Source organism: Lissotriton vulgaris, chromosome 6, assembly GCF_964263255.1.
Source record: "Lissotriton vulgaris chromosome 6, aLisVul1.2, whole genome shotgun sequence".
NCBI classification, from domain to species: Eukaryota; Metazoa; Chordata; class Amphibia; order Caudata; family Salamandridae; genus Lissotriton; species Lissotriton vulgaris.
The window spans coordinates 1673091613-1673118425 of record NC_141694.1 but is presented as its reverse complement, the minus strand read 5'-3'; the positions used below and the strand labels follow the sequence as shown (position 1 = coordinate 1673118425).

The 26813-nt window shown below is 49.4% G+C and overlaps 2 protein-coding genes across 2 annotated transcripts in view; one reads left to right on the top strand and one right to left on the bottom strand.

Moving 5' to 3' along the window:
• Positions 1 to 26813, top strand: part of INTS7 (integrator complex subunit 7) — a 363775-nt gene that overhangs the window by 130555 nt on the left and 206407 nt on the right. The window lies entirely within an intron of this gene.
• The window catches only part of DTL (denticleless E3 ubiquitin protein ligase adapter), a 78511-nt gene continuing 60448 nt past the window's right edge, over positions 8751 to 26813 (bottom strand). The window contains exons 14-15 of the mRNA XM_086927849.1: positions 23583 to 24430; positions 8751 to 9397 (exon numbers count right to left, since the gene is read on the bottom strand). Coding sequence (XP_086783975.1) covers positions 9317 to 9397; positions 23583 to 24430 — 929 coding nt within the window. The 3' untranslated portion in view covers positions 8751 to 9316. The remainder of the gene's footprint in view (positions 9398 to 23582; positions 24431 to 26813) is intronic.

Sequence of the window (26813 nt, the reverse complement as noted above, 5' to 3'; positions counted from 1 at the left end):
TGTAGCCCTCTAACATTCCAGGTGACTATGGTGGTGAGTGGCACGCATTACAGACAGTAGCTAAGGAAAGCCATAGACTGTGTGGTGCAGCAGAGGTCAGGCGGTGATGTGTCAGCTATATAATATTCTTGCGGTGCTGTACACGAAATCTTAACGTGTCATCTTGGAGAGACTTTGAGGGGGCACAATGTGCAACTCAACTGGGAGAAGAGCAGAGAGACAACTAGTGTCTGCCCAAATGGAAAACAATGCTATACAGCAACAAGCGACTTTGTGTGTCACGTAGGTTAAACTCAAGGGGCGGGGTGGGATAAGACTTGTGCCGGGTGGGTCCAGATGTTAGGCCTGTGTTGTGCATGCCTGTACGCAAACTGATTTGGCGTATAATTGTTGCAGGTCTCACTACCCAGTGGGATGGAGAGAAATGAAGTTGACTCGGCTTGTGCTGGCCCAGCTTATCATAGAAAGCACCTTATTTCGCCCCAGTGTCTCATGTGTTCATGTTTGTGTGTATACTTGCGTGCTCTGAATGTGCTTCAGGTAATCGGATTAGTACATCTGCAGTCCGGGGCGTTACATCTGGGAGCCTCTGCGAGTCCTTAGTGGCTGGCCACATGGCCAGAGAACTGTCTGCGCTCACGGATCGCTCCGGGGACGAGTCCGTGTCTTTGCTTGCTTGCTTGCCTGCCTCCTCCTCCTCCTCCTCATGGCGGCCGCCTTTTGCAAAGCGTCTTGCTGTTCCCTCAGCACTTGCTCCAATTAAGGTGCCGCCTTCAGCGAACCTCAGAGATACATCAGCACGTGGCTAATGTCTACTGCTACGACTCTCGCAAATCTTAGGATTTGTTTCATTTCCAGTACATCTTTGGTTTGGTAAAGTGTGATGTCCCATGCTTTCAAGCCAGTCCCATGCCTCCTTTGCTTAGTTGAAAAAAATTAGTAGACCCATCCATGACCACACGGAGGCGGGCCTGGAATATTTTATGTTTAAGTCCCGCATCCGCCTCTTGACTGATAAAAATGCGTTACGTTGTCTTTGCACACCTAGGGAGTAATCCGGGAAAAAGAGGACCTGAAAGTTGTCCACCTTTACCGTGTCCATCTTTCTGACTTCTCAGAGTATTGAATCTCGGTCTTTGAAATTTAACAGGTGGAGCAAGGAGGGACGGGGCCTGCACCCGGTAATGGGCGACCCGTTGGCAATCCGTGCGTGCTATCTACGACAAAGGGGGATAGGGAGTCTGTCGGCATCAGGGACTTCAGCCAGGTCTCCGTGTAAGTCACATAGTCTTCACCTTCCACGCCTTTTAGCAATCCAACTACGTGGAGGTCGTTTCTGCGAGGGCGGCCTTCCGAATCATCCATCCTGCACAGCAGGGAATTCAACCGCGCCGTAAGTGCTCGCATTTCAGTGGACACTGCCTTGGTGACTGGGACGATTTCCTCTATTTCTGTTGCAAGGTCAGCGAATTTCCCAGTTAGCTTCCTGTGGACTGCATGCAGAGGCGTAAAATCGGTCATGATTTTATCAATGTGACTTTCGAAGGACGTACTAGTTTGTGTTCGTGTTACTCCGATTTGCACCACCGCTTGAAGTATTGAGTCTTTTTTAGATTTCAGTGTGGAGGTTGCAAGGTCTCCGGTTCTTCAGGCGTCTGGCAAGTGTCCCTAGGGCCGGGTCCGGCTGTGTGGCTGTTGCACCCGCACCTGTCTGTTGTCTGACCCTTTGGGAGATTGGTAGTGGGTAGTCCACACGTAGGCTGAAGGGGCTGCAGAGTCTGAAGGAGGCACAGTGCCCTCTGCTCAGTAGATCTGCCTGTGTCCTGTGCTTGGTATCTGCGTTGGGTCGGGATTTGCACGGTGCGTTCGCAGATCTGCGGTATAGGTATTTGTTCACTGATTAGGGCAGGCTTGCTGTGCTTTCGCCGTAGTTCCCACTTACGTTGCCGCCTGTTGCTGCTTGTTACCCTACACCGCAAGGTGTCCGATTAGCATGGGATCAAGCCTCGCCACTGGGTGACCTGAGACAGTTCCGTTACCCAAGGCTGCTTTGTACTTGGGCGCCACCGTGGACTGCGTCCCGTCGACGAGAGGCCCAGCTCGTTTCTCAGGCTCCACTCAGAGTATCAGAGCCGCAAAGCCACACCAGTCACCTCCTATCAGCACCATCGGGGATATATTGTGTGGGGCCGCAGCTGCCGCCGATCACGCCACTTCACCTTGATCGACTTCTCCACAGTCAATGCCCCGCCACTCCACAGGCAGTTTTGTAGCCGAGTCACAGTGGTCTGCATCAGCGGGCCCGCTCCCATTTCTCAGCACGGCTCTCGTTCTTGTCGTCTCTTCCACCCGCAAGGCCTTCCTCCAATGCTGGTGCTCTGGGAGTCCCGGTGCTCTGGGAGTCCCAAATTTCACTACACCTTTGCTCACCTGTATGTGAACTTTGTCCACCAGGACCTGTGATTCAATGGCTGTAGCAGGCGCAGGATAATCATCAGATTAGTGGGCTACGGGACGGAGCCTCTCTAGAGTGCGACCGCCATCATTGCTGGTAAGTGCTACACAAAGAAATGATGGACGGAATGCTGAATAAATCATACATTCACCCCCAGTCAAGAGATCTGGGTTAAATCCATCTTTCTTTTGCTCACCATGCCACCCCAGTTTAGACCCACCATATGCCAATCAGTCTTAACCCTGTGCCTCATGGGAACAGTCCAGACCGAACTGCCAAGCCAGGTCCTCCATGGACCAGCTACAAGCATCCTGTGACCGGTTTTTGGGTATTACCCTTCACCAGCCAGGCTAGCTTGAATCCAGTGGCACAGTGAGCAAGGGGCCCACGTCTCGGCATACCCATCCCACATTGGGTGAAAAGTGCTACGCGAACAAATGATGGACTGAATGCTGAATAAATCATACATTCAACCCCAGTCAAAAGATCTGGGTTAAATCCACTGTTCTTTGGCTCACCATGCCACCCCAGTTTAGACCCAGCCATATGCAAATCAGTCTTGACCTTGTGCCTCATGGGAACAGTCCAGACCAAACTGCCAAGCCAGGTCCTCCCTGGACAGGGTACAAGCATCCTGGGACCGGTTTCTGGGTATTACCCTTCATCAACCAGGCTAGCTTGAATCCAGTGGCACAGTGAGCAATGGACCCACATCTAAGCATACCCCTTATAGTAGTATCTTCATGACTGAAGTCTCCGCTCATAAAAAGATAGGACAGTTCAATCTTTTAATGTGTGGAGACTAAGCACAAGATATTACTCGTAAAATATCTTTGTGAACAGCAAACTATTGTAGGCTTACACACAAGTGTAGGTTCCCCTTTGAGAATCAGGTCCTTAACGCTTGGGGTTTTGGTTAGAACCTTTAGAAAGACTTCACTTGGTGAAGGACTAGCTTTGCATAAGGGAAAGACTAGGAATTAACAATATTCATATTGGATTGTACCCAGGCCGCGTTTCAACTTCATGATCTCATCTCTGTTTTTATAATTCAAAATTAATGGTATCATGAGTCTTATGGAGAGATTGGTCAGGGCAGCTGAGATAAACAAGTAGCTCCACATAAAAAGACATCTTATCTTCCAGAAGAAGAGTCTAGCAGAACCCCAGAATGTACTCACCCTGGTGAGCTGTAGGCAATTTAACAGCACCTGGATGACAGCTGACATCCCTGTCGGGTACCATGGAGTAAAGGAAACTGATCCGTTAGGATGCCATGCACTCACCACAATGCAATATAGTAGGCAGATATAGGAAAGGTAGAGCCGGCTATCATTCAGTTTAGAATTTGGATAATTCAAGGAATAGATAATTACAGTGGAAGCTATCAAAGGCTTTCCCGAAGTGGTCAAAGACAGAGTATTTTTTATGGTTTAAATCTTTTATTGAATTTTCACAAAGAACAAAACAAGAAGGCTTTGCGATGTCAGACATTTGTGGCTTGCTCATTGTCCATGCGCAATCGAAAAGCAAAGGTAACGCCCATCGGGCCTGTGTAGTGACAGAGCAGTTGAAATGCCTTGAAACTTAACAGTTCCCTCCCCCCTCCCACGCCCCTCTGTCCACCAAAGAAAAAAATCAGCTTCGTAACAATCTACATGAGGAGGCAGAGAGACACTTATTTGGGCCTGCGAGTCTGTGTATTCCTTAGTGGCCGTGGGTCTGGTAGTGGTGTGTCTGCCAGCCGTAGGCGACGTAGGTATCTGGGGCAGCTCAACTCGCAAAATTCCCCTTTGAGTAGTGTCAGGAAGGGGTGCCAAAGCTCTGGAAATTCCTCCCTTCTCCCGGCCTCTACTAAAGACATCTTTTCCATTCCAAGCACCATCCACAACCTGTGTAACCAACTAGTGTGTGGGGGGGCTATGTGGCGTTCTCCAGTGTGCCAAAATGTTTTGGGTAGCTTCCCCTAGGGCAATGGCGATGAGACAGCCCCTGCGGGACTTCAGTGGGTACATCAGGGCGTTGGGCAATCCCAGCAGGATGTAGGCAGGGAATCGGGGCAGCTGAGTATCCAGGTGAGAGTCCACCTCGTCTATGATCGTGTCCCAGTATTCCCGTATGTGTTTACAGCTCCAGAGTAGGTGTTCCAGCGTGCCTAATTCCCCACACCCTCTCCAACAGCGATCGCGGACATGAGGGTCCACCTGATGCAGGCGCTCAGGTGTGTGTGGTACCAATATGTAGCCACCTTGGTTAGGGTTTCAGTGAGACCAGAGGGGTATGCGGAGTGCCGTGCCCTGTGATAGATCCTGCTCCACTCCTTGTGTGTGAGGGCCCTACCTAGTTCCCGCTCCCACCGACATCTTCCTGCGTTGTATGTGTGGGTGTTCGTAAGAAGTAGGTGTTGATATAGGTCAGAGATTAATTTCTTCTCAGAGGTGCGGGTAACCAGCCATTTCTCATAGGAAGTGCGGCAACGTTGGACTCCTGGTTTAACGTCCTGGTGAAGGGCCCAGTGTCGCACCTGCAGGTATGCTAACCTATCTCCCTTCGTAATAGCGTAGTCTTCCTTCAGTTGCTGGAAAGAAAGGATGCCTTCCAGGTCGAAAAGATGCCCTAGTGCCTTGCAGGGAGTGAGTCGCCAGTTTACAAAAGCTTTCGGGTCGAGACCTGGTGTGTAGTCAGGATTTGCGACTAGAGGTGTCAAGGGAGAGGGAAAGGATGTCAGTTCATGCTTGGTAGCTACCTGGTCACACACCTCCATGACTGTACTAGTGATCTGGGATGCGTAAAGATTAGGTGGCCTGTGTCACCGTGGAAGAAAGGGGATTCCCTACAGGGGCATACTGGCCACCGCCTTGTCCTGGAACAGCCAGGACTTGCTCGATTCCAGATGGTACCATTCTACCAGGTTCCGCAGTTGTGCACGCAGAAATAGAGTTGGAGGCCCGGAATTCCCACCCCGCCATATGCAGGTGGGAGGATTGCGATGTCGCGCTTGAATCACAGGCGGCGGCCTTGCCAAATGTAGCGTGCCAGCTCAGACTGCATTTGCTGGATCCAACCTTGAGGTGGTCGCAGGGGAAGGGTCTGGAATAGGTAGAGGATCTGTGGTAGTAGCGTCATTTTGGTGGCCGCTATCCTCCCCAGCCAAGAGAGCGAATGACGTCTCCATCTCCGCAGCTCCTCTCGCAGCTGTGAGCGGAGTCTAGTGTAGTTTGCTTCTACCGTGGCAGGGATGGTGGGACCCAGCAGGACTCCCAGGTAGGGGACCGTAGTGTCCGACCATTGTAAATCGTGTTCTTCTCGTACCACAGACAGGGTCTCGGGCGACAGCGAGATATTGAGGGCGATCGATTTATCCTCATTTACTTTGAACCCCCGAGGCGAGTGCAAAGCTATGGAGTTCCACGAAGAGCGCACGCAGTGAGGGGACCGGATCGGTAACGGACAGCAGGATGTCATCGTAGTAGAGGCTGATCTTATGAGTGTCACCTCCGAATTTAATGCCTTTAATGAGAGCATGTCTAATTCTCTGTGCCAGTGGTTCCATGTAGAGGGCAAACAGGATTGGGGAAAGGGGACATCCCTGTCTGGTCCCTCTGCCAATCGGGAATCTGGGGGGAGGTGTGACCATTAACGCGCACCACGGCATTGGGTTGCCTATAGCAGTTTAAGATGCAGGTGCAGAGTGTGTCCCCGAGACCAAACAGACGCAGAACTTGCTCGAGATAGGGCCAGTGCACCCTATCGAATGCTTTCTCCGCGTCGATGGTAAGAAGCATGCAGTCTGGACGCGTCCACGACCCGGCCTCAATGAGATGCAATACTCTCTTGGTATTGTCGCTGGGTATGAACCCGGCCTGATCTGGTTCAATGAGTTGTTGCATGTACGGCGCGAGCCGATTAGCCAGGATGCCTGTATAGAGTTCAAAGTCAATATTCAATAATGAGATCGGCCGGTAGGAGCCGCAGCGGGTTTTATCCCTACCGGGTTTCGGTATGACCGAAATAGATGCCTCTAGTAGGTCTGCGGGAATCGCGCCCGGATGGTCAAAGGAATTAAAAAGGTCCCAGAGGAGGGGGACCACCTGATGGCAGAATGTCTTGTAGAAGGTCGCTGGATACCCATCGGGTCCAGGGGATTTCCCTTAAGGCGGGAGATTGCGGACACTACCTCTTCCAGGGCTATTGGCCTGTCTAGTAAGTCAGCTTGGGCTGTGTTTAAGGACGGTAGCTGCGCTTCCTGTAGGTATGTCTGACCTGCCTGGATGTCAAGGGCGTCACCCGCATAGAGGGACCGGTAAAATGCCCCAAAGATCTCAGCTATACCAGCGTCCTCCGTGACTAGCTCACCCCCTTCCGACTCCCTGACGCACACGTTGCTCCCTCCGTTTGGTCACCAACAGGCGTCCACAACGATCTCCTCCAGTGTAGTATGCCTGCCGAAGACGGAGAGCTGCATACTCCGCCGCGTCTTGGTCGAGAGCGGCCAGCACTTTTCTCTCGGTGCAGTCACCCCTCACCTTCAAAGCAGTATCGGAGGGTTGCGCCGGCCAAGCAACAACACTCCGGGGGCGACAATCGATGGCAACCACCGGGCAGCCAAGGTAGGTGATGCTCGGGGGGCGGGGGGGTCAGGCTGCATTGTGAGGGGCTCTGGGAGAGATCAGGGCAGGGAGCCAGTGAGACCTGCGTCCGATCAGGTCGCCATCTTGGCCACGCCCCTACAGAGTGTTTTTTAGAGAGAGTTTGGGTGGGAACCTCCACCGCTGCGAAAATGCCAGTACTCGCAGGTTGTTCCTCTGCGCCATGTCTTCAGCATCTTCAACCCAGTCTTCCAAAGTCTTGAAGGATGTCTTCAATTCATGGACTGTATTTTGAGACTCTTCTAGAGCATCCTCCTGTTTTGAATTGCAGCCCTTAAATTCTGAAAACCACTCCATCCTTCTGTTAGGAATTTGCACACCGGTATTTATTCCAGAAAGCTTGCTGGCCAGACCAGGCTGATACTCCAGGGAAGATTCAACTCCAGACCCACCTTGCCTCGATGTTCACAAGCACAAAGAAAAGGATCCACCAGGTTGCTGTTCCCACCCCACATCTAGAATGGCCTTAGTCAGTATTATTGCCCCCTCGTCTGTGCTCTATTTACTGCAAGTCTTGGGGGATGGGGAATCCAGCCCAATGTATCCCAAGTGTAGATCACTTCAAGTCCCTGCAAGGAGGGAAAGAGCACCATTAGCTGCAGATGTTCTCCCAAGGCTGCAGAATGTACCTGCTTCTCCCTCCTCTACCACTGCTAACCTATACGCTCTCCACCACTAGTTCAGTTCCTGCACAGTGTCTCTACAGAACCTTTCGCCCTCTTTTTAGTCACAGGGTACCCACACTGTTTTGAAGCTGCTTCTTCACATCACCTCGACCCCAGCGAGTGTCCAGTCTTGAGGGAGTACAGAAACACCAACCAACAGAAAGGGCTCTCCGCACCAGCAGAAATAGTGCAGATGTTCCCTTGAGGGCATCTCACTGTCACATGGAGTCGCCTGTTACACAAGGCCTCGAGTGACCACATGAATACATGTTAGTCAAAATAAATTTCTGACTCAGATCAGCATGCTTGATAGACCATTCAAGTCGGACAGTACCACAACACACCACATGGGCATGATGGTGAAGAATGTCTAGGTGCAGTACATGAACCTCAGAAAGAGAGGTCTCCCATCTTTGACGCTCAGGCCATGTCCCCATTTGAAGAATAGTTGTAGACTTCTAAATGTATATTGTTAATTCACTTTGGATTTGTATCTTTAGTTTACAAACCTTTTATCATGACGACAGCCCTGCATTAAAATCTTTTTTTAAATGTACTGAAACCTAATAAGCACAGTTCAAAGTCAATCAAGATATAGGTGGTTTGCTAACACACTACATCTCACCGAGAGTGCTTTGTGTGCAGTATGTTTTAATGATTGGTGGACTGGAAGAATGTACTTTAATCGTTGTTAAGACTTTTACTGATCAATTACGAATATTATATAATTGAAAAACAAAATTGCTAATTCATATTTGTGTCTTCTTGGCAATTGTCTTTCGCCCTTCTCGCTCCCAATGGGATTTAGTGTAACCCTACAGTTCTAAACACCAACAAGGTAAAACCAGATGACATTGCTTAGAGCCTCAAAGTTCCATGGGTTAAGCAACGACTGTACAATGATCTGAAAACAACCATCTTAGTCTTGTGAGATGCAGAATAAGAACTCTCAAGAAGTGCAAAGAAGACAGTGCTCATAGGTATATTAAAAACTCTGTATTTACAACACTGAAACAAGTTCTAAAACATGTACATAAACTATATTTACTGTTAAGTAGTATAAATAAGCAGCTTAAAAGCAATATCCCTCAAGATTAGAAATCAACGTGACTGAAGGACAACACCTATAGAACACTCAGTGGGTACAGCTGATCATCAGCAAGAGCTTTAGCACTATCAGATCTCATGCTACAAGATGACCTACATATATGGTTCTTAATAATTTTACACATAAGGCAACTATGAAATTTTTCTGAACAATTTCATGATAAAAATGTTAAGGCTATGTGTCATCTGTCAACAAATAAACATTTTGTATTGGACCAACACAGTTTCACAATAAAGTATTAAAATCAAATCATGGTTGGTGCTTACAGTGAACAAATGCGCACATTTAAAAGTATGAAACTTTAGATTATGGCAAAGTTAAAAACCTGGGAATAACACTTTATTATAGGACACTACCAAATTGCCAAATTGGGAATCCAAATTTCTGGTTACTCTGGTGTCTACATTCCATCACCAATCACTTAGAGGGTAAATATCTCTTATAGAGGCAGACTGATCACTGGCGATTTCTTGTGGAAGTATGTACAGATCTTCCTCATTGAGCCTGGGGTTGTTGGAACCTTTAAAAAAAAAACATTATTAAGGCTCAGTTGATGGAGTGCAAAGAAAAGAGTTTTTATAAAGACGATCAAATTAGTAATATACAAGCGACTTTGGGTCAAGCATATAAACTACCAAAACATAGAAATAAATAGCTTCCAAGTAGCAGCACAACATTTCTTAACAAATGTGTAGGGGGGTGACCTAAGATTACTAACTCTTAAGTAACTAAAGCTGGTCTTTATAAGAACTATTGGATCATTTCAGTTCAAACATTAGTTGACCTTCATATTCTTCCCCCAACCCCTCCTGACCCCATCAGATGTGAGTCCCTTGCTCACTTTGCCACTGGATTCAAGCAAGCCGGGCTGAAGACGGCTGGAATGCCAGAAACCGGTCCCCGGAAGCTTGTTTCCGGTCCAGGGAAGACATGGCTTGGCAGTTCGGGCTGGACTGTTCCCATGAGGCACAGGGTCAGACTGATTTGCATATAGCCATGTCTGAACTGGGGTGGCAGAGTGGGCTAAAGAACGGTGATGGATTAAACCCAGATCTTTTGACGGGGTGTGAGTGTTTGATTGATTCATATGCTCAGTCCATCACCACCCCCTTTTGTACCGCTCCTATTTTCAATGCAGGAGACACATCTACTTTAGAGTTGGTGTGGGCAGCTGGTCAAAGGGCATAGATCTGGAGGTTTTGGGGGCAATGCAGATTTGTGGTTGACCGCTGGCTTGTAACAAAACACCCAACAGCCATGGGTAAAAGTACAAGTCAGTACCAGCATCCAGCGTTTAATTTGTGTCAGTGTTTTCCGTGGCTCAGATCCCACACTTCCTTTTTAAACCCTGGTACATTTATATGACATTCCACCACATGGTGGCACTGCCCCATCTCTTTTTTAAAAATGAACCTTAACGAGATGTTTAATAAATATATATATAAAACAATATAACTTTACCAGTGCACCCAGGTCCTTTTTACAGCTTTGGGCAACATGGAATATTCCAAATGATCACATGTTAGAGTATGATGGTTAGTAGGTAGCATCAGTACTGGTATTTGCCAACACTGTCATAGACAGTGGATAATGCAAGCTAGTGATTTTCTGAGGTATACATCGGGCCTTGGCCCGTTCGGTTAAAAAGATTAAAAGCTGCATGAGGTGGGCAACCATATCTAAATTACAAAATGAAATCTTCCACAACGACACCCCAAAATCACATCCATCACAGTGAAACCCCCTAAAGACAGTCTTCCTAAATGACACCATTCCAAGACGCCCATCTTACGACACTCCAGAGCAGCTACCTGCAAGTCCTTCTTAAAGATAGACCAAGACATGCTCTAAAGGTTCATCTTGTAGCAGAAAATGATGTTCATGTCCTTATTAAGCAAAATTGTGGACCTTTAATTTGAACTTAGTGGGTGGGCGGTAAGTGATTAAAATGCATGCCTCACTTTCACCAAGAGAAAGAGAAATTCATTTAAAAAGAATTAACATTTCTTAGTGGAAGCAAAGCCCCTAGTTTCATTATTAGCCTGCACCCCATCCAATAGGAAGAGGTTTTCTTCAGCATGGCAATGCTGGATGGGTTGGTGCCTGAACAGCATGTGGATCCCGTGGTGGTACAATTATCCCACATTGTGAATTTCTGGTCTCAAAATGCTTCCAATGGTTTGTCTTACAGGTCTGTGAATAATTTTTGTTCTGTGATTTCAGCAGGGCATTCACAGGTGGATAGTAAACCGGTAGGAATGCACCCTATTCTATAATTTCTAAACTTTTTAAAAAGGTATCAGGGTGGCAAATCCTCCTAAAGCGAAGTATTCTTTCCTATGGGATGTATCCTTTGTCATGGCTCTTCTTGATAGATAATGCTCATCTATCTAGAAAATAGTTGTCGGCTGAGTTGGCTATGCTCTTATGCTTATCCTCCTGTAGAAGAAGTTCTGATGTGAGGGTTCTGGATTTAACAGGTAGAGTATTTACTCCAGAAGGGGTTCCCCTTACCATTACTGGCAGAACAAAAACTTTTTATTGCTGTATTGAGTATAATGTATTTCCTAATAATGATGTGTGGTTAAATGCTTAAGAAGAATGTACTCATACATTATGACCTGATGGCTCTACACAATTGCTGATCGCTTTACAGAGGCCGTTCAAACTGGTATTGTCTGCCATAATTGCTAAATGGCTGAAATTAATCATGTCAGAAGCTGGTATGGACACTAAAGTCTGTGGGGCTCATTTTGTTCGGGGGCTATGGCTTCTAAGTCTTAAGTTGGGTTCCACCAGTCAGGATATCATGAGAGCGGCCGACTAGTCTTCTGAGTCTACTTTTAAATAGTTTTATTATAAACCCGTGGGCGCAATTACTTCTGTGGTTTTCGATAAGCGTTAAACTAGCATAAATCGGACCCTCTGGTTCTGAAATAGAATATAACATTTGCAAACATTCACACCAAGAATTTTCAATCCTATTAAGGACACGGAGGTGAGGATTATCCTGACCAGTATTATCAGTCATTATTTAATTGTTCTTCCTTTGATGTTTGCCCACCCGTATGTAGTTTGTGTTATATGGATTTAACTGGTCTAATTTTCTTTCCAGGTTCGTATCAGAAGTCAGTGCGATCCTGTTCGAGTTTTTTTTTTTGTTGAAAACAGGTTATTTTTGTCATGGTTCACATATACTGCATAGCTCCGCATCCCAGAGACTACTGCACACATCAATTATGCAAAAATGAATAGCAGCGACAATTTTGGAGATGACTGAACCACATTAGAACAAACCCCCTTTCCCAAAACAACCCCCTACCCCCTCCCAATTGCGCTCACGTCACCAGGAAACTTATAATACCTCAGGAGCAATATAACAAGCCCTTCAGCCACCCAACACAGTCCAGAATTCACACACCCGTCAATCCGGCAAGCTAACATCCCCCTCCAGCGGCGGATCTAAATCTAGCCCCCGGTAGTCTGCCCACCATTTCCAAATTTTATAGTGCTGACGGGGGCACCCCCTTGCAATGAAGACCGGCTGCTCGAGCCCCATACAAAAAACCATCAGTTTCGCCAGGCTGCCAGTGACGGGGCCTGGGGCGCTTTCTATCCCCTGGCCACATCCCTTTTTGCCAGCGTGAGACCTAGTAACAGGAGGTGACGCTTCTACCTATTGCCCCCAACTCCCTCTAGAACAAGTAGCAGGGCCAAGCACGGTGTGCGGGGAAGCTCCCATCCCAGTACCTCAGACAAGCAGGAGAGCACCCCACTCCAGAAACGAGACAGCGAGGGGCATCTACAGACTGTGTGCAAAAGTGTACCCTCCTCCCGCCGACAGCGTAGACATTCAGGTGATCCAATCATTCCCGCCCTCCACAACCGTACCCTGGTGAAATACACCCTATGCAGGTATTTGAATTTTATCAGCCGCAGGCACATGGCTATTGCCGCCCCCCATGGGCTTGCTAAAGCCTCTGCCCAATCCTCCTCCTCTAGTGCACCTACATCCTCCTCCCATGCTGTCTTTAGCCTCTGCAGATTCGTGGAGAAGTGAATTACCAATGTTTGGTATATGCGCGATATCTTGCGTTCGGGAAGTTCCCCCATAAAGACCTTCGCCTCTATAGGGCTTTAATCGGGGAGAGACTCCAAACCTTCTAGACTAGGCGCCAGAGCATATCGGAACTGTAAATAGCGGAAAAACTGGGAACGTGGCATCCCATATTCGTCCTGTAGTTCCTGGAACAACTTAAGTGACAGGTCAGTCATAACGCCCTCCAGGACCGAAATACCTATTGAGTAATGTAATGTAAATGTATAGGCATTTATATAGCGCACTACTTACCCGGAGGGTCCCAAGGCGCTTCGACCGCTGCGAAACCCTTCCTGGCTTCCCTGAGAGATGGTCCCTTAATGGGTATCTCCAGGGTGAGACCAGGCATCCCCGGCGGTCTGGTGGGGCCGTTAGTGAAGAGGAGGCAAGCTAATGCCCAGAGTTGCAGAGTGTGATCGCTGATCAGAGTGGGCACCGAGGCGAGAGAATTATCGAGTCCGCTGACCCTGGTCCAGAAACCTGCCGCACCGGGAATCGAACCCTGGTCCCGGGCCGTCCCCCCGGAAGCCCTGCAAGGACGCCAACTGAGGCAGACGCCCGTTGCCCCAAAGAGGAGTCTCCCTGGTCAAGACATTCCACCACCCCATCCTGCCCAGGACCTGCCTCCAAATATGGAATACCACTCGCGTGGCAGAGGGCCGAAGCTTCGGAAGCGGTGCCGAATATAATAAATTGTGCAGAGAGTTGGTGCCCATGAGCTGCCACTCAACCGCGTAGGCTGGGTCCCCCCCTGTCCCAGTCCCACCAATCATTTAGGACCAACAGATGTACAGCTTGGTAATAGGAGAGGACATCAGAGGTAGCAAGACCACTGGTTTAGATAGATTAAAAAAACAGGTACGTAGGGCCACCCGAACCGCGCCCCCTTTCCACAAGAACCCTCCTAGTGCTGAGTTCACCTGCCGGAACCATTGAGGCGAAATCTGGAAGGGATGATTTTGTAATTGATATAGGAGACCGGGAAGCGCCACCATCTTGAAGATGGCTGACCTGCCGTATATAGTCAAGGGCATGCGGGACCACACCTTAAGGTCTTCCCGCGTTCAGTCCCACACCGGGGCCAGTTTGCGTTCCCTAGCTACAGCTGGTACATCTGATAAAAAGACCCCCAAATACTTCAGCCCCCCTCTCGCCAGCTGAAGGGATGAGGCCCATGCTCCCACTCTCGATGCACCCCCCAGCACCCACAGCGTGGACTTGCTTGGATTCATGTACAAACCAGAGGTCTCCCCGAAGATCTACAGGATACGCAGCAACCGTGGCCCTGACCTGTCCAGCGCAGTAAGAAAAAATACATCATCAGCGTAAAGCGCTATTTTATCTGTGACGTCCGGCGCCCACTCAAATCCCCGAAGTTGGGAGTCATTGCGCACCCCGGCCGCCTACGGCTCCATGGCCAGCGCAAAAAGATAAGGGGAGAGGGGGCAGCCATGGGGCGTGCCCCGCCGAATGGAAATTGAGCAAGAAACCGCCCCCCCCCCCCCCCCCCTCCACCCGCACCAAGGCCGTTAGATGTGTATAGCAGCAGCAAATAGGCCAAAAAGCGTGGGCCAAGATTACGTTTCTTCAACAGACCAAACAAGTACACCCAGCTAAGGGAAACGAAGGCTCTATCCATGTCGGCCAGCAGTAGCGCCACAGTCCCCCCGAGCCGCCCATTGGCCGATACTACAACATGTGTGCGCCTAATATTGTGACGAGTCGCCCTCTGAGGCATAAACCCGGCCTGGTCCGGGTGCACCAGGGTGGTGATGTGCGGCTTGAGCCTATTGGCCAAAACCTTTGCCTTGACATTAACATTGAGGAGGGTGATCGGGCGGTACGAAGTGTGCTGCTCTGGAGGTCTACCCGGCTTGAGGAATACCACCACCTCAGCGTGTCTCCAATCTGGGGTAAGCAAACCACGCTCCAGCCCCTCCTCGACCACTGGCCCAAAATGTGGGGCCAGCTGTACAAAAAAACGTTTAAAAAACTCACTGGGAAAGCCATTAGGGGCCGGAGCCTTCCAGGGATTCAATTCCCCCAGGGCAGAACCCAACTCGTCATCCGACAGGGGCCTATCAAGTTGGTCCAGCAACCTCATCCGAGACGGTCTTAGGGGGAAGGTCATCAAGGAATTGTGTAATGACCGCTGCTGCAAGACATTCTTTTGGCGCATACAGAGCCTCATAATATACCGCAAAGCTTTCCACTATGGCTGAGGGCTCAAGAATCAGTGCTCCCACAGGATCAAGGACCCGCGGCAGGGGCTAGGCGTGCAGGGTGCACTGACAGAGGCGGTGGAACATCTTGCTTCATTTATCATCCCATTGATATACCCTACTGCGCATGGCCAACCAAGCCTAACGAGCCTCATCCATCAATAGAGCTGCATATAATTGCCGCCATCTGCCTCCCTACCTCTACGTTCCAGCGCCTCCACTTCCGCCTCTCGACGCACCAGTTCCCGCTGTCGCTCCTGTCGCGCCGCCACACACCATGAGATATCTACCCCCCCGCAGCATGGGTTTCAATGCCTCCCAAAGCACTGCAGGCAATTCGACCGATACAACATTCGCCACCAGATAATTGTCTATCTCCTTGGTCAAATGTTCCCTGTAGTCCTCTTTCTGCAGCTGCCACCCAGACATACGCCATCGAAGTGGCTGCCTTCCTGGACCAATTTGGAATATAAGGGCAACGGGAGAGTGGTAAGACAGGCCTCTGGGCTAATATCCGCTGACAACACTCTGTGTACAAGTCCCCTGGGGACAAATAAGTAATCCAACCTTGAGAAGGAATTATGAGTCGTAGAGAAGTATGTGTATGCCCGGCCAGGGCCATGTAAATGTCTCCATGTATCCGCCCAATCTAGCCCTGTTACCAGGGAGTGTAATTTGGTGGGGGGTCCCCCCCACTCCGGCTACTGTCCCACTTCTCCATCTATCCCGACCCAGCTCCATCACATCATTCCAGTCTCCCCCTACTACAGAAAGTGTATCTGGCATATCCCCCCATAGTGCTATAAGTCGATCCACCAAGGACCACTGTAATGGAGGTGGAGCAAATACACTGCCCATTGTCAAAGTATCATTCCCAATTCTACCCTGTACAAAGACATACCTTCCTTGCGTGTCCGACCAACTTCTCTCATGTGCATAGGGGACCCTGCGATGGATTAATATCGCGACACCCAGCGAGTCCCGTGTAAAGCCGGAATGAAATACATGGTGGTATCCGTACTGCTGTAGACATAGTGCTTTAGTACCCATCAAGTGTGTTTCTTGTAACAGGAGCACGTCGGCCCTAGCTTGTTTGGCATAGTTAAGGACAGCCCCTCCCTTTACCTGGTCCAGAGCCCCGCGGGCATTCCAGCTAACTAAGCGCAGGGAACCTGGGACTAACTGCCTCCCCTTCTGTGTGCCAGACATTCCAATCTGCTTATACTTTCGTGGCCTGTGTATGTGTTTCCCGGTGCGTGCGATGAGCTGCAAGTTACCAACCTGGACGCGCAATCAAACAAGGAAAACAACCCCCCCACACCCTCGCCCCCCCACCAACCCCGCCACCCCGTACCTCACGAACATGGAAGTATCTGTTGAGGTCGGATAGGAATCCAGTCCCCATCTGGGGACCATGAGCCACACCTCTCAATGGATCCCCAACTGGCCACCCATAACCCTCGGGCCTCACCCAGTCCCGCCCAACACTGCATGACCAGGTGCCCAGCCCAAAACATTGTGCCTAGCTGGACATCAAACCACAGTCTCCAGAATCTCAGCCCCCACCAGAGCGCCAGATCAGTCTGCCGAGGCTTGTCTCTCCGATGTCAAATCCCTCTGCCTGAGGGCGGCACCGGACAGCGAACGAAGCCTGGACCTCAATCTACTATTACCCCTCCGCTGACCACGGAGGCCCCCCCGGGCCACTTCACTCGACGATGAGTCCAATTCCCTGCCTGGAGGCGTGTGAACTTGCACCCATACAGTCTTATTAGTCCAATTAAAGACTTCCTCCCGAGAGTCAAAGAAGTGTGTGCAGGATTAGACAATTACTCTCAGGCGGGCCGGAAACAACAGTGCGTACTGGAGCTTGAGGTCCGGAGGCGAGCTTTGGCTGCCAGAAGGGTTGTCGCTGCTGCTGCACCGGACGCGTGTAGTCTGGGAATATGAGGATGCGTGCATTTTTACAAGTGAGGGAGTCCTTAGATCTGGCCTGCTTTAGGATAGTGTCTCGGTCCATATAATTCAGGAACTTGGCAATGATTGGCCACGGGCGGGCCCCTTGCGGAGGTTTCGGCATTAGGATCCTATCAGCCCGCTCCACCACGAAGCAGCTGAGAGGACATCCGGGGGGTGCCAGCCCTCCAGCCACTGCGTCAGAAACCTCTCCACCCTATCTCCCTCGCAGCCCTCCGGGAATCCCACGAAACGAAGGTTGTTCCGCCAGGCCCGCCCTTCAGCATCCTCCGCCTGCATCACCAGACCTTTCTGGACCTTCTCCATGGCCGCCACTTTTGTCTTCAAGGTTGTGACGTCGTCCTCCACCTCCGAAATGCAGGTCTCGGTCGCAGTAATACACTCCACAGCGTTCCATAGGTCCTGCCTCAGAAGCATGACATCCGAGCCCACGCCCCCGATCTTGGCGTCAAGCATGTCTCTAGGCTGGTTAATGGCCGCGAAGAGTGCCGCATTGTCCGGTACCTGGCTCGGAGTCCCGCAGTCCGAGCCGCAGGACCTGCCCCAGTTAATTTGTCAATGGTGCCCTGCTTGGAGTGGCCTCCACCGCCCTGATCACAGGTCATAATGGCAGATCAGGTGATTCCCCAATTCAGATCGTGACAAGCAGCCTAGTATCTAGGTATCGTGCCTCCAACACCATGACAGCCGGTCATAGCACCGAGACCGCCTTGCTCAGTGTTTCAGAGGATCTCCGTACCATCCTTGACACCGGCGGTACGGCAGCACTGGTCCTGTTGGACCTCAGTGCTGCCTTCGATACGGTGTCACACGAGGTCCTCTTGACGAGATTGGAGGAAATTGGAATCACAGGGACAGCCTTGGGATGGTTTAGAGACTTCCTCTCCAACAGGTCTTTCAGAGTCTCTAACCCCCCTTACATCTCTGAGGAACATAACATTGGACAGGGAGTGCCGCAAGGCTCTTCCTTGAGCCCCACCCTGTTCAATGTATATGTCCGCCCTCTGGCGGAGGTGGCTAGAAGAAACGGACTTGCACTGGTATCCTATGCAGATGATACCCAGTTGGTGGTGGCGCTTAATGACAACAGTGGTCTGGAGGCTCATCACTTTAAACAGACACTCACTGACATCACCAACTGGATGACGGCGAATTTTCTTCAATTAAACGCCGGGAAAACGGAGATACTGCTCTTGGGGAAAAACACTTCGTCCTGGGGTGACAACTGGTGGCCTGATGTCTTAGGCCAGGGGTACTCATAGTACGGCCCGCGGGCCAGTGGCAGCCCGGCAAGCCTTCCCTGGCGGCCCGCGGACCCCCGAGACATCATACCTGTGTTTCCCGAGTTTTTTTTTAAAGTGTCTGCAGCAGCGAGAGAGACTCTTTCTGCTTTGTGGGGGCTGCCGGCCGGGCGATCCTAGGAATGGCCAGAGTAAAGCTGCGGGGGCCTAAGGAGAGGTGAAATACAAAGGCATCATTAACATGCAAATGGTCTTTTAATGACCTGTGAAGTGCTCGGGTGCGGCTGTGCGTGTGTGTGTGCCCCGGCTGGCGCACAGGCAGGGTGAGATGACAGAGGGAGTGGGAGGGAAAGGGAGGGGGAGGGGGACGGAGAGGGAGAGAGAGGGAGTGAGTGAGGGAGAGGGAGGGAGGGAAGGAGTGAGAGGGAGTGAGTGACTGAGGGAGTGAGTGACTGAGAGGGAGTGAGTGACAGAGGAGTGAGAGAGAATGAGTAAATGAGTGGGAGTGAGTGAGTGAGTGGGAGTGAGTGAGTGGGAGTGAGAGGGAGAGTGTGAGAGGGAGAAAGAGGGGTTGAGAGGGAGTGAGTGAGAGGGAGTTAGTGGGAGGGAGTGAGTGAGTGAGTGAGAGGGATGAAGTGAGTGAGAGGGACGGAGTGAGTGAGTGAGAGGGACGGAGTGAGTGAGAGGGACGGAGTGAGTGAGAGGGACGAAGTGAGTGAGAGGGACGGAGTGAGTGAGAGGGACGGAGTGAGTGAGAGGGACGGAGTGAGTGAGAGGGACGGAGTGAGTGAGAGGGATGGAGTGAGTGAGAGGGAGGGAGTGAGTGAGAGGGAGGGAGTGAGTGAGAGGGACGGAGTGAGTGAGAGGGACGGAGTTAGTGAGAGGGATGGAGTGAGTGAGAGGGACGGAGTGAGTGAGAGGGACGGAGTGAGTGAGAGGGACGGAGTGAGAGGGATGGAGTGAGTGAGTGGGAGTGAGTGAGAGGGAGGGAGGGAGTGAGAGGGAGGGAGTGAGAGGGAGGGAGTGAGAGGGAGGGAGTGAGAGGGAGGGAGGGAGAGGGAGGGAGTGAGAGGGAGGGAGGGAGAGGGAGGGAGAGGGAGGGAGGGAGGGAGGGAGGGAGGGAGGGAGTGAGTGAGTGAGTGAGTGAGTGAGAGGGAGGGAGTGAGTGAGAGGGAGGGAGTGAGAGGGAGTGGGAGGGAGTGGGAGTGGGAGGGAGTGGGAGTGGGAGGGAGGGAGTGAGCGAGTGAGAGAGGGAGAGAGTGAGTGAATGAGTGGGAGAGGGAGTGAGACGGACAGGGAGGGAGATGGAGTGAGATGGAGACAGAGAGGGAGGGAAAGGGAGGGAGTGAGAGGGAGGAAAAGGGAAGGAGACGGAGAGGGAGGGAAAGGGGGTGAGACAGAGAGTGAGAGGGAGGGAAAGGGAGGGGGACGGAGAGAGAGGGAGTGAGAGAGAGTGAGTGAGAGAGAGAGAGGGAGTGAGACAGTCGGAGTGAGACAGAGGAAGACAGGAGAGAGGGAGGGTGAGAGGGAGAGAGGGAGGGAGAGCTAGAGAGAGGGAGGGAGACCGAGAGAGATGTGTGTATGCCGGGACGGCTCAGTGGACGAAGGCGTCCGCTGCAGGGACCTATGATCAACCTCATGGTCAGTTTTATGTTGTTGCTCTAGCCCCTCCCCCTCCCCCACCGACCCTGCCCCCCCCACCGATGCGGCCCTCGGACACAAACCAAACTGTAAATTTGGCCCCCGAGAGAAAGTTTGTGAGTACCCATGTCTCTGGCCCACCCCCTATGCCAAAGGAATGCGTCAAAAATTTGGGAGTCTGGGTGGACTCTGCTCTAAAGTTCACTCACCACACCAAAAAAGTAGCTGCCACGTGCTTTGGCATCCTGCGTAACATCAGGCCCATTCTGAAGTTCTTTGACTGCCGCACTCGCCAATTAATTGTCCAGGCGACCATCCTTTCCAGACTGGACTATGCCAGCTCTCTTTTATTGGGGGCAAATCTAGCTGAAATCACTAGATTTCAGAGAGTTCAGAATGCGGCAGCCAGGGCTCTGGTAGGTCTCCCGCGCTATTCTTCGGTATCTGGAGCCTTGAAAAAACTGCACTGGCTCCCGGTGGGCAAAAGGGTCCAGTTCAAGGCATTGTGCCTAGCTTTTAAAATCCTTAAAACCTCCTCCCCCCCCAATGCTTCGCCCGCTTTTGTCAGAGTACATCCCTAGAAGATCGCTCCGTTCAGAGGGGCAGCATCTTGCGATCATCCCCCGCACCAGACTGGCCAGAGTGGGCGGCCGATCCTTCAGCTTCCTGGCTGCCAAGTTATGGAATAGTCTGCCCGAAGCTATCCGTGGGATACAGGATCTCTTAGCCTTCAGAAAGGCTGTCAAAACTCATCTCTTTCAATAACTGTTCCATTTTCTGCGCCTCTATTTCTCTGCAAACTATCTGTTCGCAGCGCCGGGACGCCCCTTAGCTGGGGCAGCCGTGCGCTATACAAATCACCATAACATTAACATTAACATCTCCGTCAGGCCACTTAGCAGGTTGGGACCACCACGAGGCTGTACAAGATGGCCGCCAATCCACACCTGGCCCACCACAGAGGGCCTCCCAGGTATGGCCTGAGCCGACCACCGACCGTCGCCAACTCCTGGGGCGCCGCCAAAGCCACTGTCCAGGCTATGCCCAGGCGTACCTTCACCCGAGGCTGCACCGCGTCGTCTTCTACTGCTGCCAACACTTCACCGGGCGGCTCGTTTGGGGGCAGAATGCTCCAGAGTCTGCAGGCGGCCCCTAGAGCGGGCGCCAGAGCAAACTAGGGCCTCGGGGCGCCACCCCTACCCCACCAGCACCGCCGCGCCCCGGCAGCCGAGCGCAGGATATCTATCGGGGCAAGCTAGGATGTTGCGAGGAAAGTTATTCAGGTGCCCCCGGTGTCTCCGCCAAAGCCCCGGGGTCCACCAGGTCGTCCGCGGCCACCCCGGAGCACCACAATATGGCTGCCGCCTCCCCTCACCTCCTGTACTTGGGGACTTAACAGCCGCCGTCCGGTGCTCACCGCCTTCTCTTTCCGACCGCCCTGCCGCCGTTTCTTGCAGCGGTTCAATCCCAGAGGGAGGGGGGCGGGTTTCCAGCGTTGAAGCAGGAATCCGGGCTCCAAGCTCCTACAGCACTTCCACCCGCCGCGCCGTCCTCCTGGCCTCTAATCCGGGCGGGCTGACCACGGGAGTCCCAGGCTACACTCGGTCCGTCTCTCTGCAAGGTCGCCGCCGCATGCAGCCCTCCGGCCGCTTCTTCCGCACCTCTTCCGGCTCTCCCACACTTGCCGGAGAGCCGCTGGGACGCACTAGAGTTCCCCGGTACATCAGTGTTCAATTCCATCACATGTATGAGCTTGCAACGGGTTTACGCATGTAGAGGGTTTGCGAAGATGTTTCATGTAATCTTCACAAACACTACAACTAATACCTGTAGGTCAAAGTTCTGCACATGTGAATGTTGATGGAAAATGTGTGACTTGGGCTCCCCTTTGAAGTCGTGAAAAAATTTGCAAGGAAAACTGTTTTAAAGTTTCAAGTTAACTTGCGAGAAAATTGGTCATCAATTTTCATAGCCAACTAGCTCTCACAAAGGTATATTCCCAATCGTCAGGGAAATATTATAATAGGGCGTTAACGCAGGAAAAGCGGTAAATTACAAACTATGGGTATCCAATTAAATAGTGGGCAAGGAACCGGTTACTAGCATGATCAAGGGAGAACTAGGAGACGGATTAGTCTAGTCTAGTGGTATCAGCAGCTGTTTCTCGGGGACTAGCAGGATATGTAATTATACTCTCAAGAACCAAAATTAAGGTATATGGCAGAGTATACAATATGTAAATCATCATCCTTTTCTAAGGGTAGAAAGGTACTTCGGGTTACAACTGGCTCATTCTAAATTGAGCAATAACTGTCAAACGTATTCATTATAAATGTGTAATGCTGGCATATAATATTACAGCTATTGTCCACAAAATGAAAAGCCCAGGTCTGATTTACTAGTGTATGTGTTGGGACTATAAAGTGGTGGGCGGTACTGGGACTGGATAGTGAGTCAGATGGCTACTTTTTTAGTATGGTGACTAGCTAAAACGCATAAACTTTAAATACCAAACCTGTTGCCACTGAAAAAATACACATGCTCAGCTCTATCATCTAGCTTTGGATTTGGCACTTCCAAAGTGCCAGCTAGCCATGAAGATGAAGGGCACATCTGTCCCACTACTTAAACTCTAATTTAATAAGATGAAGACGTAGGCTGGCGGCAGACTAAGTCGTCTTTGTTGCCACTACATGCGTAAACCTGTTGCAAGCTCATACATGTGATGGAATTGAACACAGATGTCTCTTCCTCTTCAAATGTAAACATTTCAGTTAAAAACCGACTACTGCCGTGGGTAGTAATTTGTAATTGTTCTTTCTGTATGCTGTTCAATAATGCAAAAACGTGGGCATTAAAAAGCTACAAGAAAAGTGTTGTGAGGTTATGTCATGCCCTTCTTCTTTCTTTACCTCTTTCCTGCTGTTCAGCCTAGTGGTGTGTGGAATATTTTGGAATGTGATGACTGCATAGAATGTTGGGTGCATGAGGTTAGGCAGTTGGTGTCAGCAGGCTGAGCAGTAAGGATATACTGCTCCTGGTGGGGCATACTTTATAGCCTAATTACCATCTTGGCTTTATCAAAGCTTCCTGTAACTGAACTGCAAATAAAGATATACTTGGAACTTACAACCTGCCTTCCTGAAGATTCTTACTTTGCAACAAAAAGCAGTCAAGCACGGTAATAAAAATATATAGATTTATTCTGTAAGTGTGTGAAAATGAATGCCAAAGGACACCATGGTGTGATTCCCATTAAAAGATTTTGAAGGTTATTCTCGTTACAGAAATCTTATTTAGGCAAAATGAAAACCAAGAAAACCACAGAGGTAGAAGAAGTTAAAGTGGCTCTATCGTCTATTTGGCATAAAATAGTGTTGAAAATATCACATTATCTGTGCCATTGCCTCTTTCAGCAAGGTCATATACTACTCATCAGCTCCATATACCTGGATTCATCTACAAGTCGAGACAAAAACTAAACACATCCAGAAACCACCAATGTGTGAAGAATGGTCTACTTACAGATACAGGCGAAGAAGCTGCACTCCTCATCAGCTGCCTTTTTGTGATAGGAGTTGTTGCGGGTGGAGGGCTGGTGCAGCCACCAGGGCTGCACGTCTTGTCTAGCTTTAGTTTCTCTCCCATAGCAGAGAGCCAGTTCCTTCCATCAGGGGAGCTGTTCTCCTTTCCTCCTAGCCCAGTCCTCTCACAGTGCAGTCTATAAGGTGGAGGAGAATGTGTACTGAACTCCAGCATGGGAAGAGGGCTTACAGGAGGGGAGGCTTCCTTTCTGCTTTGCCCCAGAACGTCAGCGCCTTTGCTTAGCTGAGAAAGGTCCAAGCACACCTCCCCACTGTCCTGTTCTATACCCTCCTTCAAAGAGCACAAGTCCAGCTTTAGTCTTTTTGCTGCAGGATCCAACTCTGTCACACAACTGCAATGTTGTAAACAGTCTTTCTCAGAATGTTTTTCACTATTGGTTTCCAGCCTTCTCTTTACTCTCTTTTCAGACTGTGGCAAAGGGTTGGGGGTGGTAAGAGCATGCACTTCCACTGGTTCGAGGGCCTTCCTTGGAGGTGGTGTCTTGGCTTCTTGCGCTGGTGTTTTGGAAGAGCCTGGTGTTCGGGTGACCCAGTTCTTAATGGACATCTTTGAAGTGGATATTGGTTTTGGTGAAGCAATAGTATCTTGAGTTTTCTGCCTGGCTGGGGTGCGGGATTTCACGGTGAGTGTTTTGGCCGATGACGTTGGCGTGTTAGTAGGTAGAGGGAGTTCTCCAGAGTAGCTCGGAGCACAAGCAGCTGGCTGAGGTGAAGAGATGAGGGAGTTGCTCTCCCGCCTTGGAGTTTTGTCAGGAGTTCTGTGTTTTTCTGCAGAGGACAAAAGTAGTGAAACAAAAGATGAGACGGGTTGATAAAATAGACAAATGACCTACAATTTGGTCTATGGTAGAAGAGGGTGAAAAAACTAAAAACAAAAATCTACAGCACACAAATATTGATGGCAGGTAAGGGTCTAAAAGTATGCCCATCTGCTTACCTCCTGCAACACTATCAGTGGAGTCACAAGGGATATGGAAGTAACGGATACTTGTGCAATGTATAAGCTTCACTTACGCACAAAGTACAACTTTATTAATTTACACCCATTTAAATACATGTACAAGCAATGTATTGCACAATCTGTGGACATACATATATGGCACTACTCTGTAAAACAGACATATGGCAGTCCACTGTGCATAAAATGCAAAAAAAAGCATAAACCAAGCAAGTAGCTTTTAGTGGCAGTTTGGTATTTTTTCTTTAAATTAACTTCCCCATACACAAATCTTAGTGCGCAAATCCTGTAAGTTTTATACTGATTAGTGAACTAACGCTCTACTTATGCCAGTTGTTCAAGTGTAAGCTAGGTGCTTTGACAAGTGTTTTGGGCACATTTCTAAACCGCAATCTCCTCAAAACTATGGTTTTATCTATTTGGCCCGAATACACATTGACTGTCCTTTGTTACTCTACTGAAATTCTCCATTTTAAGAAGCGCACATCTAATTACATGCAGGAGGCATCCAGTCTTGATGTTCATGTGCAACCTATGATCATGTACACTATACATCTGTGACTTATACTATGCATTTGTGGCCTACACTGCAAACAGGTGGGTTCGGTAAGCATTGCTTTTGGCCATCACACCTATGCAAGCATGTGTAGCATACAACTATTTCCAGGACAAAGACTATCCACCCACTCGAAGCCTTTTTGAATGAAGACCACATTCCCCAGATTGGTGTTAGGCAAATGCCAGCTTTAACAGTAACCAGCATGCAATGTACCAACATGCACTGCTGCATTTTTGGTGAATCCAGATTTTTTCAATTAATTTATCTAGAAAGTTTTGTGTAAACTATTTATTCCTTGCAGGATCCTGGTCATAAACGCAAATGCTGTAGTGACAGCAAAGCACTGCTAGTCTCTCAAAAAGAAGAATTTATGACCCACGAAGATACGGCTATGTGAATTTAAGCAATAGAAGAACTTAACTTGCCTGCTGTAAATCTTTCACTTAATAACCACCATGCCAAACAACTGGTTAATAAATAATTCTGCAACTGCAGGAGGTGTTATTTATAGGCAGACCTAGAAAGCCCAGGCGAATGAGATATTGAACAGAGTATTATTCCAACTTCATAAAGTCCTTTTGAAGTTGCACAAGGCTGTTATCTACCACCCAGGTATGAAAGGCAATAAAAGAAGTACATAACCTGCTTTTAAAAACAGATTTCTAAATCCAGTTTAAATAAACAACCTAGTTTCCATCACACTACAGAGCTGAGTGGATCACAGCTCTTTACATGAAAAGATATACTTGAGACGCCTGATTGTGAAGTAATTTGCAGCCTGGTTTGCTGACCATCTTGGGAGACGACCACTGAAATTATGAGATTATGCAGCTGCTGTGCCTTTTTCCGCATAAGCATGGATTTGCGTACTTGCCATTTTATCCATGCCTGTCTGCATAATTTGCAGATTTAAAAAAAAAAAAAAAATCTGATTCGAACTCAAATGGAACAAATGATAGTAAAAATGCGGTCACACGGGTTGCCTCGCTGAGGCAGTTGAAAAAAGGTTAACTGATCACCTCTCAGCTGATGTTTATGGCATTTATAAAATAAACTGATACTGATGAGGTGAACTCGTTGCCCAAACAGTGTTAACATGTGTAAAAAGGTCAAAATAATGAAGTGATACTGCTGCATATTATGCTTAAATATGCCAACTAATGTTCCTTTTGGGATTGTAGAATTTAGACAACCCTGCCTTCAAACATTTGCAGATCATAAAGAAAGAGGATGACATGGTTGAACCAGAGAACAGAGCTCCCTTGTGGTGCACGAACAGTGGCACAAGGAGGAGATATTGCATCACAGATTTTTTTTAATACAAAATTAATCAAGATAAAGGGGGAAATCAACGATTCCACAGTAGAGAACGGGGTATTTGCGGCAATCTACAGGGTACAAAATGGGAACATATTGGCTACCATTTGGAGAGGAAAACGCATGTTTCTGAATATGCAAACCATTATCTCAATCGTGTCTTTAGTCAACCAAAACCAGATTTGATCCATCATCGAAGTACAACCTTAGAAGGACTCCAACATGGAAGAGTGTGCCGCATTTAAATTTAATTTATCAACACAAAGGAGTTAGGCCCAAGTGGACAAAGTGGAGGTAGGGCAGTTACAAACAAATAA